General features: G+C 36.4%; 1 protein-coding gene across 8 annotated transcripts in view; it reads left to right on the forward strand.

Annotated features, from left to right (window-relative positions):
* Positions 1–15,024, forward strand: part of ksr2 (kinase suppressor of ras 2) — a 152,406-nt gene extending 137,382 nt beyond the window's left edge. For 3 of the 8 annotated variants that reach the window (XM_028458472.1, XM_028458473.1, XM_028458474.1), the window contains 2 exons: positions 1,674–1,803; positions 2,401–2,735. In XM_028458472.1, the coding sequence (XP_028314273.1) occupies positions 1,674–1,803; positions 2,401–2,547 (277 nt within the window). In that variant the 3' untranslated portion in view covers positions 2,548–2,735. Of the gene's footprint in view, positions 1–1,673; positions 1,804–2,400; positions 2,737–4,720; positions 4,858–14,733 lie in introns of those variants that run through there. The other 5 variants (XM_028458475.1, XM_028458476.1, XM_028458470.1 and 2 more) reach the window with 4 other exon arrangements.
* Positions 15,025–16,297: the final 1,273 nt, after the last annotated feature.

Consider the following 16,297-nt stretch of genomic DNA (forward strand, 5'->3'; position numbering starts at 1 on the left):
TTGGGAACCACTGCACTAAATAGTGTTTCTTTCCACATATTTACAAAATGAGATTCTTTAAAATGTGTGTTATCACTCGTTCATTCCATCATTATATCATCATAGTTGTTTTTAATTAGTTTTTTAAGCAAAATGTTGTAGTCAAAAAAAGTTTGACAAACACTGTCCTTGATAGAGACAAGACCATGACTTTATGCAGTAGAAACCAAGTCAAGACCTTAAAAGTCTATTTTAAAAGACTCGACAAGGTTGGACATTTAAAGAGCATTCTCTCTTTAATTTTACTTCTCTGTTGAATACATTTGACGGGCAAAAACAAGGTGTTTGCAACTCTTTCAAAGCACAACATGTGAAAACCCTAAATAAAGACAAATTTGTTTTCTTGCAAAAAAAAAAATCCTTGTATGTCCAGAATTATTATAATTATTATCAAAGATGTTTGTCAGGTGAATGAGGCTTAAAGTAAGTGTTCAGTGGCATTTCTGACTCGGAATAAGATTGACTTTAGCAGGTGTCCAACACATAAGAAACACAAAAAGATTTGCACGTGGCAGAACAATCAAGTGAACTAACGGTACATGCTTGAATCAAAATAAATGCAGCATTAATTAATCAGGAACAGTTTCAGGTGCCTCTGCCTCTGCCAGTCCAACTCTGTGGTAAGATCAAGATCTTCAAAATGTGGACTTGGGACCATTCTCTAGACCAAAACTGGTTTTGAGTACTACAACCCTACTTGTTACTGAATGCTCTTGGAAAAACAGGGTCTTTGAAGAGCATGCTTGGATGAAACTTGTTGGCTTTTTAATGATTTGGCCATTGTGATAAAAGGCTTTTTAGTATCTCTTTCCTCATTTTATTTTTTCAATTTTGGAATGTGTGGTTTCTGCTTGTTACTCACTGACAGTTGGTATTTTAATAAAAGATTGTTCATTAATGCCTGTATCATCAATGCCAAGCCTGTGTCCACCAACCTGTTATATGAACACTATTCACACTATTATAGCCAATTGTTGCAGTTCTTATGATAAGGTGTCCTCCTCTTCAAGGGCCCTCATCAAGATTGACATCCTTCCTGAATTTATTAAAAGTCCCTGTGGCTCCTGTTCTTCCTCCTTGGTCATTACTGCCTCATTTGTGGGGGTGGACCCTGCTCTGTTGACTCCTAACACAATTGCATTTTCAGATGGTCCCCCATATGGAGCTTTTGTCACAGTCATATTCTGAAGGGAAGAAGTGCGCGCCATTAGAGAACAATGTCCAGCTGCTCTGTTTGCCCTCGTGTTACCTTAAGGTGACTCCCATGGCTCTTTTGCATATTCATCAAGATTCACCCGTCAGTTTTTTTTGCTTTACTCCTGGCACAGAGCTATTTTTATTCTACTCAAACTTGGCATGCAGGAGTGGGATAAAAACAGCATCTCGGGCCAGGGATGGTGTTGTATAATAACTTTGCTTAAGAAAACTTGTTGTGGGGGAAATCTAACCACTGGCATAGAGGACAATGCGGACAGACCCATGTATGTAGTAGACAGTGCTCAACTGGTACAATGACAGCGTAGATTCTGACCTGGCCGTGAACCCCTTCTAAAGGTTTATTGTAAGAATGACGTATGGCTTTGTCTGTCAGACAATCACGAGCACTTACCATGTATCTCTCTATGTTTTCACAGCACCATCTGGTATGAGTTACATGCACGTGAGTGGCCTTACAAGAGTCAGCCGGCAGAGGTGCTCATCTGGCAGATTGGCAGTGGAATTAAACCCAACCTGGCCCAAACTGGCATGGGGAAGGAGATATCAGTAAGTGGATTATTTATTAATTAGCAGCACCATTTTTTTTGTTAAGTAATTACCAGTAAGTGGTAATAAGACTTGTAATCTTTAAGCCCGTAAGTTCTATTCAGGTAATTCTATGACAAGATTTTTGCAACCTTTTTGATATCCTGTTATAGTAAAAAAAACATCTCATTCAGGAGAAAGGCTGTTCAGACTTAAAATGTTGTATTTTCTTCAATTCAGATGTTTAACCCGACTAGATAGCAGAGGTGACAAGTAACAAAGTACAAATACTTGAGTATTTATTTTTTTGGCAACTTTTTACTTTTACTGCATACTTTTTTTTCTACTCCTTACATTTTAAAAATGACCTTGTTACTTTTAAGACCTTAAAAGATGACATCACGACGTAAGAAGACGCAAACCAACAATCGCAAAGCTGGAGGAGAAGCTTGAAACATTTTATTTACAAATTGGATCTACTTCTTTATAGGCCATATGTTGACTTAGGAGGAATACAAATTGCGTCTCTTGGTGGCGCAAATCTGGTTGAAATTTTAATTATCGCCTCTTAATACTCATTCCTCTACTTCCATTGTTTGGATACTTTGTGTTTTTCAGGACATTCTGCTCCTCTGCTGGGCCTACAAACAGGAAGAGCGGCCCAGCTTCTCCAAGCTGGTAGACTTACTGGAAAAGTTGCCAAAAAGGAACCGCCGCCTTTCCCACCCAGGGCACTTCTGGAAGTCAGCTGAGTATGTCAAATGAATTAGGGACATCCAACAGCAAACGTAACCACCTTAAAAAAAGCTCCATATAAATAACCCACCTCTTTAAAAGAATGCACTGAACCCAAAAGCCAGCCCATTGATGAAAACTGCCCGTGCTGTGTGCATTTTCATGGAATGTTGGCATGTCTGTGTACAGATAAGTTGACTGTCCAGTTTTCTGTAAGCAGTTGGGACTCTTACTTTCCTTTTCTTTTTTTTTTTTGGTTTGTTTTGAACCATATTGGATGTTTTTCCTTTTATTTACTTTGTCTTACTATTGACTTTTTTCTTCTCATAAGAGTTGTTGTTTTGTATGTATCTTGCTTGTAACATCTCGGAGTTAAAGAGATATCTGTGTTAGAGAACAAATGTGTATATATTTTTTGAAAATGTCCTTTTAGTTTGATTTATTTGAATGAATGTAACTCTTGTACATCACATACTGTGTACTTTCATGACATTGTCCTGCCATTTCTTATGTCTGTCAACTGTGTAGACCATTTTGTCAGTGTTTCTTTCATCACTGTTGCCTCATGGTTTATTATGGATGCCCACGTATGTGCTTGTTTAAAATGATACGTTTAATTTTCTCATTTACATTGCACCATTTGAATGTGAAGGAGCTATATATGGGCCTAAATCTTTGATGGGTGCCTGCTGGCTCAGCAGCCAGTGCTTTGAGTAATACCTGTGAAAATAAGCTAGCTGTTTGAACGCTAACCAACATTTGCAGGAAATTAAAAAACAAATCAAAGGAAACTGATATGAACACAACATTCCCACTTGATGCTGTTTTTAGAGAACAAAGCGTAACAGAAACCTATTAACAAACCCACCTTTTTAGTGCATTTTATTACAGTTTATTTGATTTTAGGCACTGCGTCCTGTTAGCTAGCAGAAGTAGCGGTTAGCCGGGAGTGGCAAATCAAAAGCTGTGAAATTCTAAAAATAATTGATTTTATGAATATGTAGGTTTTTACTCAATCTTAGGCTCATTTATAATGTTAGATTTTAATGTCACAACAGTAAACAGAAGGTCAATAAGGCTATTTTTAAAGTTTAGCTATCCGTGTAAGCTAACATAGCCTAAGTCTTTCTTTATTTGTAATTTATGTAATTATTTGGTTATCCCTTGCACTATTATAACTCATTTTATTGTTGATATAACAGAAAGGTTGTAAATTAAATTGATAACCTTCTTACTTGTGTGTGTTCTACGTGCTCTAACGGGATAAAATCCAACAATTGGAGAAATATTTACTATTTTTTTTTAGGGCCCCTCCCAAAAAAATAAGCTTCTCCTTCAACTCAGATGCAAAGGCTCCCACTGAATTAGTTATTTGCTGAATCAATCTGTTTAAAACACTGTGTTATCTAATCTACGTGTAGTATATTAATGATTATCAATAATAACATCAATATTAAAGAAAAAATATCTTCAAAAAAAATGTATTAGGTGTAATTTTATTCAAAAACAAGTTTTTTTACTTATACTTTTCAATGGTAGTAAATAATGGGATTTTTTAAAAATCACATTCATCAAATGTGTGCCAATGACGGCAGAATAGAGGCGCACAAAAACATATACCTACAGTAATTACAGGGTGTTTTCATTTGATAATTTGTCAGCATTTAAGTTCATTATATAAACTAATTTGTATTTGCGTAGTTGTAATAATGCACAGGCACGTGCCCTGTATTTTGAGGTACTTGTATTTAGCTTTTTTCTGCAATGGAGATGACATATCCAACTAGACTCTTTAACCTTATTGCCAAATTATTTATTGTAACCTTCCTGAATCGTCCCTTTAACATATCAGAAAAGAAGACATATCAAAACGCTAAGGCCGACCATTTTTTTCTAATTAAAAGTGTACAACATCATATATTTTCAATGTGTTTGAAATATATAAGAAACTCTCGTCTTGGACAGGAAGCTGGGGCATCGTTCAAGCTGTATATTGCTTTTTATCCTCTTCGGGCCACATTGATTGAACAAGGACAATCGGATCATGTTAAATAGCCATTTTCCACCTCATTCTATACACAGTGTTTGAAATAATGCATCCAAACAAACTGCTGCTGTTTTTGGAGTCTGTCTATTTTGGAAAAGCTGGGGTTCAAATATTGTAAGTGGATCATTTATATTTGTACTGTTTACAACTTTCCAGTGCATGAGATGGAGTATCAAAGATTAAATCTTGTTATGGAGAAGAAGAAGAAGAAGAAGAAGAAGAAGAAAAAACAACTTTTAAAATCTATATGTATTTAAAAGAAAAGGAAAAAAAAAAAAGTATGTGAGCATTTTCCGATCGAATGTTTAACAGGTCGGTCACAAATTTTATGTCAAGCTTAACAAATCTTTTCAACAGCTTTGTTTGAGAGAATGAATGTTTCAGTACATTTATAGATAATATAAATCCTAAAACTAGCACTAATTGAAAAGAAAGGACTGCACATTATAGCCTTGACCACAACGAGACAAGAATATAACATTAGTGCCAAGTGTAAATAACAGATTGTAGACTATGTTTTATTGTTACTTGCCGTAATATCAGTCCCCTTGTGAACGTTTTGCCCTTTTCTTTTTCTTTTTTTTTTTGAATGTACAAAATTGTGTTGTAATTTTTGTTATCTTTGTTTGGGTTTTTTTTTTCCTACTTTATTTCTACTTCTTTTCCTTTATTTCTCCCCTCTGACTGCATAGGCATCGATGCTGTGTTGTTTTTCTTTACCTTGGTTTGGTCCTTGTACTGCAGATGATAGCTTCAGAAAGCTTGTATTTATTAATGCCTTATGGTCTATGGCTTAGTGATGAGTAGACTTTGATTACAAGCACTTTTTATTTGCACTCATCCTTTATAAAGTGTACTACAATAAAAATGATGTTTTCATTTTGGATTGCTTTCTGTTTTTTCTTTCTGTCATATTTTATCGTATTGTCGACCCCCTTCCATGTGTTTTTACTTTATGTTACTAGAGAGTTTTTAAGGTTTTAAATGTAATTTTAAAGGCACGGTACAGTCCAGTTTAGTTGAATTAGTTCGTAAGATGAAAAAATAAAAAATAAAAAATAAGAATGATCTTCTTTAGTGAAAAAGCATCAATTTAAACCTGTGATTGAACTGTAATAAAATAGGGCTGGTGTTGATCACAATTATGCAATTAAAAAAATTCATTTATTTAATTTCAATAACAAAACATGCATTTCTGTCGTAAAAAGATTGCACTTCATGTAGTGTTGACCTTTGACAGCATGTGCAGACAAGAATAAAAAACAAAAAAACATGTTTTTTTTAAAGCAAGGTTGTTTGAACTAGATTATATTATATTTGACAGGTCTGAGCTGCAGGAAGCTCAGTCTTCCACCAACACTTAAAGCTGAGCAGAAAAATGTGTGCAGGCATAATAAATGTATGGTAGTTACTGTTGTCCACAGTTGCCCTAATTACCAGAAAGCAAGAATGAGCTATAACTCCATGCGTTTTCATGTTTTCACTGAACAGTGGACTGCTTTCTTACTGATTCTTAACTCTGGAACACTTTTGAATCAGTTTTTTTTTTTACGTATCAAAATGAAAGTGTTCTGTGTATGTTTACAACATATTTCGTGTCGCTGATTTAACCCAAAAAAATTAAGAAATTTAAAACCTGCTCACATGTAATAGACATTTATAATCATTTAGGTCAGACATTAAACAACTGGAGCTATAATTTTGTCCGTCCCCCAAAACTAAATGCACAAAATGATCCCAATAACATATAAACTGGCAAGTTCATATTTTGACACATGTATAGTGATTCACAAAGATGATTAAAAATAATAATGCATTGCATTTTATATAGCGCTTTTTCATACACTCAAAGCGCTTTACATTGATGTGCATTATTCTTTCACTCCACACTTGGTGGTGGTAAGCTACTATTGTAGCCACAGCTGCCCTGAGGCAGACTGACAGAAGCGAGGCTGCCGTAGTCAACCATCGGCCTCTCCGACCACCGCCAGCACTCACTCACACACCACATTCAATGTGGGTAAAGTGCCTTGCCCGAGGACTCAACGACAATGACTTGGATAGAGCGGGATTCGATCCCCCCAACCCTTCGGTTATTGAACCACTGAGCCATGGTCGCCCCAGTATAACGGCAAAAATATACAAAGCTACAACAAAAACAAACTGAGAGAAAAATGTTACTGATTGAAACAAAAAAAATCCAAAAAAACGACACCAGAAACACACAAAATTACAGAAGAAACAGGCAAAATGACACCAACAAAAACAGTTACAATGAGAGAAAAATGCACTAAAGGATACCAATAACACATACTCAATACTCAAAATAAAAGAAAAAAACGACAACAGAATTACACAAAAACAAGAGCACAGAGAGAGCAAATCACTGCCAAGTTTAGAGGTACTATATCTACAGTATCTTTCGGATAATCTTCAAAATTAAACTCCTCCCCCCCTTCAACATTGTCTACCAGCTCAGCAAATGTAATTTAAATCTGTGTGTAATTTTATGAAATAACAAACATCCACATTAACAGACAGACAGAAAAACAATAATACAATACAATAATAATATTCTGATTGATTAGATTCTAAATGCTCATAATGTTACCCTCAGATCAGACAATCACAATCAATTACAGAAAACACTTTGATAAATAAACCTTTAAACATCTTAGCATTTAACTTCGACTTTGTAGGACAATGAGTGAATGTCAGCGCTCAGTCTTTGAACAAGTGACCTCAGATCATGCATCTGTCACAGATTGCTAAAAAAAAACCTCTCATAAACAACAGGAAGGAGAAGAAAAGCAGCAGTAATAACAAATTAAACTATATCTTTAAAAAAAACAATAAAAAATGAAGCCTTTGTGGAAAAAACGACCTCCCTTGTTCAAGAAGTCGTGCACGCTGTAAGGTTATTTTGAGGCGGGAAGGTGACATCTATTTCAGTTAATATTTTCTTTCTTCCTCTCAGAGCACCTGTTTCCATGACATCCATGAACTGAGATAAGCTGAGTTTGTCTCAAAAAGCTTCAATCTGCATGCAGCACAGCAGCAAAGGTTTCAGCTTTCAACAGGGAAATTTGGTGAACAAGCAAAAAAAAAAAAAAACACCTTTGGTTCTTGTCAATGCACATTTGAATCCTCCGTACAGCCCTCAGAGTTCACCCATAAGTAGAAAGAATGAAAGCCTCCATTGCAGAGTGAATGTGATAGATTTATCACAGGAGGTTCATCCCTACTATGTGTTCTGCATAGGCTCCAGTGTCAAAAAGACTCCCAAAAAACAACTATTTTAATGAAGAGTTTTGACAATGAATACACAGACATATACTCAGATGTGCTGTGAATTATACACGTCAATCGTGCACAAAGTATTGACAAAGTTTCATGAATGTAATTTTTCCAAACTTTGATTAATTATCAGGCTAATGAAAACCAAATACTTCATTCATTTATTAGCTGGTTTCCTGTCATTGGGGTCAGATGAGCAGCAAACAAGTTTGAAAAGTATTTTTATTATTATTATTATCTGTTTCTGTAGCTGACCACCACCAATGAGTGAAGTGATTATTTCAGAAGAAGTCGGTGACCTTTAAGACCCTGTTGACACCAAATGACACTGAGCATCATTTACATAATGTAGAGCAGGACATAGAAAATAAGATAACTGTCAGTCCACCTGATTTACATGGTTCAATATCAATTTTAAAAATGTGAAATATTTGTTGTATAGTTGCTTACCTTAACAACTATTGTCATTGTCAAATAATATTTATTTATATATTTATTTATTTATTATTTTCTTTTTTCTCTTTCTTTCTCTTTTTTTCTAATAATAAATAAATGAATAAATAATATTGAGAGGTCAATTTTATAACCACAAACTTAAAATAAGTATTTAGGCACTATTTGATCTAAAACATTAATCTTTAAGAGAACCCGAGGAAGTTAAAGTTCCATCGAAGAACCCAGAACTAGTATTTTGTGAGTAATGAATGTTGGAATTTTTCTTCCTCTCTAATGATATCAGACAATATAAAAAAAAATTCAATTTTGAAATTTGATTTTTTTTTTTTTTTGTCATGAAATCTATTTTAAAGTGTGAAACAGACATTTATTTAGTAGCTGACAAAAAATGTAATTAAATAAATACATAAAAACCTAGAAAATAAATCAAAATTGAATTTAACAATTTCAGGTAATCATAAAGTTCCTTCTCCTCCTGAGATTTCATAATGTGTACATAATTCTAGTCAGTTTTGCTTGTATTTTGTTAGTGTTTTATTTATGTACCAGTGGGATCTTTATCATTATAGAAGCTCCTTGTCCTTTCAAAAAAAAAAAAAAAAGATTAATTTGAACAAAAATGCAAGCTAATCAAACTACTTTTTTTAAGTTTTTGAAATTTTGAATTTTATTTATTTCAGAAAAAGAAAACAAAACAAACAACACTCAATTGTCTAATTCTTCAGCCGAAAGGGTGTAGGATGAAGCAAGGCTTATACATACCTGTACCTAAACTAAAACACACTGTAAACCCAAACATTCAAAGTAATTAAATATATTAAGTAGTTTATACTCAAAGTTATAGAAAAAGTTCTACTAACTTAATTATACCAAGTTGGTAAAACATGTTCTTCCTTTTTGAGTAACTTAAACTAATATTTTTTGAGTAAATGGAACTACATTTGTTTATAAGTAAGCATCACTTAAAAAAACCAACTTAATAGAATGAAGTAATTCCATGCTAAGAATGAAAAGTCCTATTGTTTCAAATAGGAATTACCTGTATTTAAAAACAAACTTAATTCATATAGCACTTTAATTTCACTATTTTCAAAAAGTAAAAGTAGCCAGTCATCCAACCTTTCAAATTCTGGAATTTTTTTACTTTTAAGTTTATCACCTTAAAAAAAAATTGAGGCAATCGATTACCTTGATTTTTTTGATTTCTGGCAACTTATTCGGGTTTACAGTGCAAGGTTCTCTAAATAATATCTCACACAAAAAATGTTTTAACTTATTTTCCACCACAGATGTGCAACATGTGACTTACTTTAAAAGAATATACCAGTATTTATGAAATATAAAGTTGGACTGGCTGCATCGATTTAGCGTAAAAAGCAAGATGCTTTGTCGGCTGTCTGACATTCACGTGTCGAAAAAATAGTGTGTCAGTGTTTGGTGTTTGCCTCTGAGTCTCATACATTGTCAGACCTGTGACTCACTGGCTGAAAAGAGTGCGAGAGAGAGAGTGAGAGGGTGAGTTAGTGAGGCCACAGAAGAGGAAAATAGATAAATGGATAGATACGAGCACAGCCTCCTCCTCCTCCTCCTCCTCTTTCCTCTTCACCACCTTCACTACTGAAGCCCATCGCTTCGACCACTGAAGGATAGAGAAAAATAAAACTTCTCAGCGCCTTATTATCAAAGGGCTGCCAAACCCACCGGAGCGTGCATGTTCAGTTGGTTTCTATTGAAGATGTTACAGTCGTTCAGCGTCGGTGCATTTCTTGTTACTGTACATGATGTTGAAATTGTTTTAACAGGATTAAAAAATGGAGTGGGCACACGTGCGGTACATGTGGATGAGATACAACAGATTTTATATGTATTTAGACAAGAAATTATCCTTTAGAATAAATGTGTCTTTTTACTTTGCTTCTCAAAAATGAGTTTCTTTGCTAACATCCCAAGCTGTTGCTGCTAAATTCAATTCAATTCAATTCAAAACAACTTTATTGGCATGAGAAAACAGGTTTACATTGCCAAAGCAAGTGTGAGGACCATATACTCACAAAAAGATTCAAATGTATAAAATAGCTACATTTGTGCAAAACAAGAAGATTAAAATAAAACTTTCACTATATATGTAGAATCAAGATGTAGAATGTGTATATGTAGAATTTAAACTGCAAGCCCAATCAATGGATTATATAATACAAGAGGTTTTGTTGGGTTATTTTCTTTAAGTCACTTTATGGCTGCCACAAGCTAAAATGAAACCTACCATTGATTCCAGTCACTTCCATGGAGCCACCAGTCATCAACTGCAGGCTCCAGTGATTAATGGAGACTGTAGGCTGTTATATACTTGACGCATCCGCGAGGTCCGCACAGCCACGCCCCCCCGCGTGGGCGCTCTACGCGGAAACATTTTCACGTAGAGCGCCTCCACAACTACGCAGACATGCCACACGGAAAATCATGGCTGCCTTCGGCTTCTTCAGATGTGTCCTCAAACTCCTCATTTGGGGACAAGGTCACCAAAATTACAAATAAATGAAACTTTAGACATCGGAATGGCTGAAACCTCCATTGTGCTGAGTCCCAAGATTTGCCACAATACCCGCTGTGGTGGTAGCGGCAAATATCAGGCTGGCTGCTTTAAAAGGACTTTTAAAGAAAATAACCCAATAAAACCTCTAGTATTATATACAATCTTTTGATAGAGCTTGCAATTCAAGTTCACTATTGGTACCCTTTAAGATTAATATTATAATGCCACTCGACATCTAACCCAGGGTTGCGTTTCCACTTGAGTTCTGATGAAGCTGTATTTCCTATTGTTGTACATACAGGTGAAATATAATAAAATTACAAAATAAAACCCTTCAGTCTCTTGATACAAAGCAAAAAGCAAAAATGAGTTTGATGATGGGAAAGAATACATGTTGTGTTCTTATGAAGCACAGACTTTATATATGAATCATTGTGTTTTGGGTGCATTTGAATGATCATGTCAGATAAACCAATTAATAAGCCCACCATCCACTACAAAAACTGTGGCTACAAACATACTGCTCATACTAACGTACTACCCATACTAACATACTGCTCATACTAACGTACTACCCATACTAACATACTGCTCATACTAACGTACTACCCATACTAACATACTGCTCATACTAACATACTACCCATACTAACATACTGCTCATACTAACGTACTACCCATACTAACATACTGCTCATACTAACGTACTACCCATACTAACATACTGCTCATACTAACGTACTACCCATACTAACATACTGCTCATACTAACGTACTACCCATACTAACATACTGCTCATACTAACGTACTACCCATACTAACATACTGCTCATACTAACGTACTAGTCATACTAACATACTACTCATACTAATGTACTACCCATACTAAACATACTGCTCATACTAACGTACTACCCATACTAACATACTACCCATACTAACATACTGCTCATACTAACGTACTACCCATACTAACATACTACTCATACTAATGTACTACCCATACTAACATACTGCTCATACGAACATACTGCTCATACTAATGTACTACCCATACTAAACATACTGCTCATACTAACGTACTACCCATACTAACATACTGCTCATACTAACGTACTAGTCATACTAACATACTACTCATACTAATGTACTACCCATACTAACATACTGCTCATACTAACGTACTACCCATACTAACATACTACCCATACTAACATACTGCTCATACTAACGTACTACCCATACTAACATACTGCTCATACTAACGTACTAGTCATACTAACATACTACTCATACTAACATACTACCCATACTAACATACTGCTCATACGAACATACTGCTCATACTAATGTACTAGTCATACTAACATACTACTCATACTAATGTACTACCCATACTAACATACTGCTCATACTAACGTACTACCCATACTAACATACTACCCATACTAACATACTGCTCATACGAACATACTGCTCATACTAATGTACTACTCATACTAAATTTGACGTAAAAATGAGTGTGTACCGAATGTATACTATATCAGGACATACTCAACAACACCATGATGCATTGTGAATTGAACATAAAATCGTCCCAGGACCAGCTTCAAGCTAAAAATCAAACTTCCCCTTTTCAAAATAAAAGCATCTCTTCTTGTCTTCCATTAGTTTTTTTTATGCTTTTGTACATAGAGCTCTTGTTTTGAAGTTAACCGGAAGTTTGGTCAGTAGCACAGTGGAGGGGCTCAAAAATCTCAGAAAAGTCTGAATGAAAAGTGTATATGCAAGTTTTGGTCACTTACTCACTTTAAATGCTTTCAGAACTTTCAAACGTGGTGAATCAACGAAGATATTTAGCCTCAGTGTGCTTCCGGTTTTTGTTGTTGTAGATTTGAAATACATCTTGGGAAACTTAGAAGTATACTTCATTGGGAACGGTGATCATCGGCCATCATCCGAACCATACTTATAGTATATTGTAGACAGTATATACTTATTGAGTTTGTAGTGTACTGTATAGAGTGTGCTATTTCGTGATAAATGAAATTATAGTGATAAAAAAATCAGGCCAATGGAGGAAAGATGGAGAGTTTCTTTAAAATATGGCTTTCTCAGAACCCTGGCCCAGCGCTGGTAGCAGGGCCACAAATATGCCTGAAAAAGGTTAAAATGCTTCGATGGAGTCTATGAAGGATAAATAATGCACTTGAGAGCTTCAAAGTCAATTTCCCCAGTCTTTAAAACAAAATATAACCAAATATAACAACTTATCAGCTTTCCCCTGTGAAACATTAGATTATGAATCGGAACGTAATGATTCCTTTGGTGCATTTGGTGGTTCAGAGATGTGTTGAAATGCCACTCGTGTTGTGAGCTGAGCACCAAAACAGACGAGGAAAAAAAAGTCACTGCATCTCACAGCTTCCTTCTATGCAAATGTTGCTCTGAGGTCAAATAACCTTTAAAGACTCTTCTGCATTTGTTGGTACTTGCCTCCATTTGTGTAAACCTTCACAAACAGGATATGGGTCGAAAGGAGAGCTGTTATTTTAAAAATAGCAACTATATTGTCAGTAATTAGCCGTGCTATAGCCTCCAAGGACTTTCAGGTTCTCTATTCATTCTCACACTCCCACATGGTATATTGTGCTGTAAGGAAGAGAGAGAGTGAGAGCATTGGAAACCCAATATGAAGTCTTGGAGCTGAGACTGCTGGCAACACCTGTATGTAGTATGCAGCTCATTCAAAAAAGCAAAACCAGAAAAGTAACCCTAATGTTTGAAAGTGGGCATGTCTAAGTGCCTAAATTGTGAAGAAGTTTTTTTGGGGGTAGGCAAAATTGTAGCACTTTGCGTGAAGTGACAGCCACTTGGCAAAGACACACTGGTTTGAACTGTGTGCGCCAAAAATAAATCTTACATAATGCGAGAGGATGGAGGATGTGACCTTGTCTTCCCCTCCAGCAGGCCCTGTGCTGGCCCATCTGGCAGATATTGTGCTACGGCAGTAACACTTAACCACTCAGAAGGGCCACTGTCAGCTGTGATTTTCCTGGATGGAGAGTTTAAAGTCTTGATATGTACAGAGAAACAAACACCTGAATGTAAATGGGTCTTAAAGTGCCTATGACACCATTTTTCATGTTGATGCTAAATGAAGGAACACACCCGAAATAGTTTGTCTACGAAACATTTGACATTATTATGTCCATCTTAACTTTACATTTTGCATTTTAATGTTGCTTTTTGTGCATTGCTGGTCCCATTTCCGGAGAATGACCATATATGGTTTGTGACGCAAGAGAGAAGATCTTGCAAGGTATCTTCACTGATTCCTCACAGTGACCATGCCTACAGTTAGATAGCATCATCATTATTATTAGAAAGTGTCTATTTATATGGTTGCCGTACGGCCAACCCCCGGTGCCATTGGTACGGTTACCAAAGTACACGTATGTAGCGTCTTAGGGTTAGGGTTAGGTTATAACCCAATATCGCAACAATTTTTAGGGTTAGGGTTAGGTTTAGTCTTAGTCACATGACCTAAACTGGCCAAATAGGGGCGCTGCGTACGAATAGAATGTTGGTATATTGATACGGCAACCGTACGGATAGCCACTGCTTTATTATTATTAATAAACAAACTCATATCAAAGATGCCTCCATAGCAGCTCATTGTAAGAAGACTTCAACAAGTGGAGTTTCCTTATTTAAGCAGGGAGCCATCATTCTGTCGGCACAGAATATGTCACAACACCAATCTACAACGGTACTCATAGGCAGGTGGCACTTTTATTACTGGATATTAGGTCCGTGTGTTAAAACTGTCTCCACTTTAACCTTGTTTCTGTTTTCCCTCCCTCCTACTTCCCGCTCCAGGCTGTAACAGAGGCATCAATGGGACTCTGTCTTTGCGTGAAGCTCGTCCTCTGCTCTGCTCACATCTGCTCCACCGCCAGCCCACCTGCCTGCCTGTCCTGCTGCCCACCCACTCTATCCTGCCCCACCCTTTTTTTTCCACGACTCCTTTTTCTAGCTCTTCCTCACTCGCTCTGACTCTGATGCATATACACGCTATAACCCTAAATGCCTGATTGGACCCTTTAGCTGTCACTATCGGCCCACGTCACCCGACCGGGTGAGAAAACAGACTACAGACTTTCAAACAGAGAGGCCTTTCTCCGCTCTATGCCTGAAATCATTCCCTAAACCTTTGTCATTTGGTTAAGAATTTCAAACGAACCACTCAAGCTATTGTGAAGTTCATCCTTAAATCCACAAAGGTTTGATACAATGATTGTGCAACATATCATTCCCAGCTTTTCTACAGCAGCTCAGCACACATTGTTTTGTTTTTCTTCTTCAGAACAGAATTACAGGAAAGGAACAATAGATTTCTAGTTTGCACCGACATTAAGTTAACAACTACTTTTGAATAAAACCAGCAACAGCTTGTTCTACGTCATCATGTCAACAAAAAATATAAAGGGTTTATATTTAGACTTTATACAGGCTAAAACATCCAACCTACATAACTTTTTGGCCAATATTAAGACACTAGCTAATTGTATACACTTTCTACTGTACACTTTTTTTCCCTATCTCCAAAGGTAGGAAGTGTTTTGTGCGAGGATGGTATGGAAGAAGATAATAGTGGCATTGAAGCTGTTTGTCCACATCTTTGGCTCATCTCTGCACATGCTGCTACATGCTTAGAGCTCTATGCAGAAGTCATTACGGATATAGTAGCAAAGATATTATAAAGATGCACATTGAACCCCTGCTTTTCCACACTCCCCAATTCAAACGACTTCCATTGTTAGAAAAACGTTAGTCCAATGTACAAGCAAGATAGTTTTTTAATTATTGTTTTTAGGTGCAGTCCGCAACTCTCAGATCCCTCTCTCCCCCTCCCTCCCCGCTGCTCTCTTGCCCTGCCTCCAGACATTCCAAAGTCCCTCCCTCAGAGGAGCTAACAAGCTAACGTCAGTCCGACAGCAACATCACAGTAATATAACATGCTCTGTTAAAAGCATATTACTGCAGCGCTTCTTTCTCTCAATGTGCACACACCTTAGCAGCAGCAGCAGCAGCAACAACAACAGTGTCACTTAGAACAGCCCATAAGGAGGCTGCTGTGCGCACATGAACACATGCACCACAGAGTTCTAGAGTAACAATTACAAATCAAACATAATGTAAATCAAGCAGCAGTAATTACCTTTCAAGCAGAAAAGTCGCTAATTCCATCTTCTACTCTTCCAGACCATACACTGTAAAAAAGATGGCGCTTCAGCCCCAGGAAGAGGGCGGGGACTGTGAGCAACAGGAGCAGCAGGGGGGACTCAATGAGCCTGTTTTTTTTTCACACAAACTACTAGTTTGATGTAAAGTTGTCCTTACTTAGTGACAGCTTTAGCAAATATGACAAAAAGTCACTTTT

The sequence above is a fragment of the Gouania willdenowi genome, chromosome 9, assembly GCF_900634775.1.
Source record: "Gouania willdenowi chromosome 9, fGouWil2.1, whole genome shotgun sequence".
Classification (NCBI taxonomy): Eukaryota; Metazoa; Chordata; class Actinopteri; order Blenniiformes; family Gobiesocidae; genus Gouania; species Gouania willdenowi.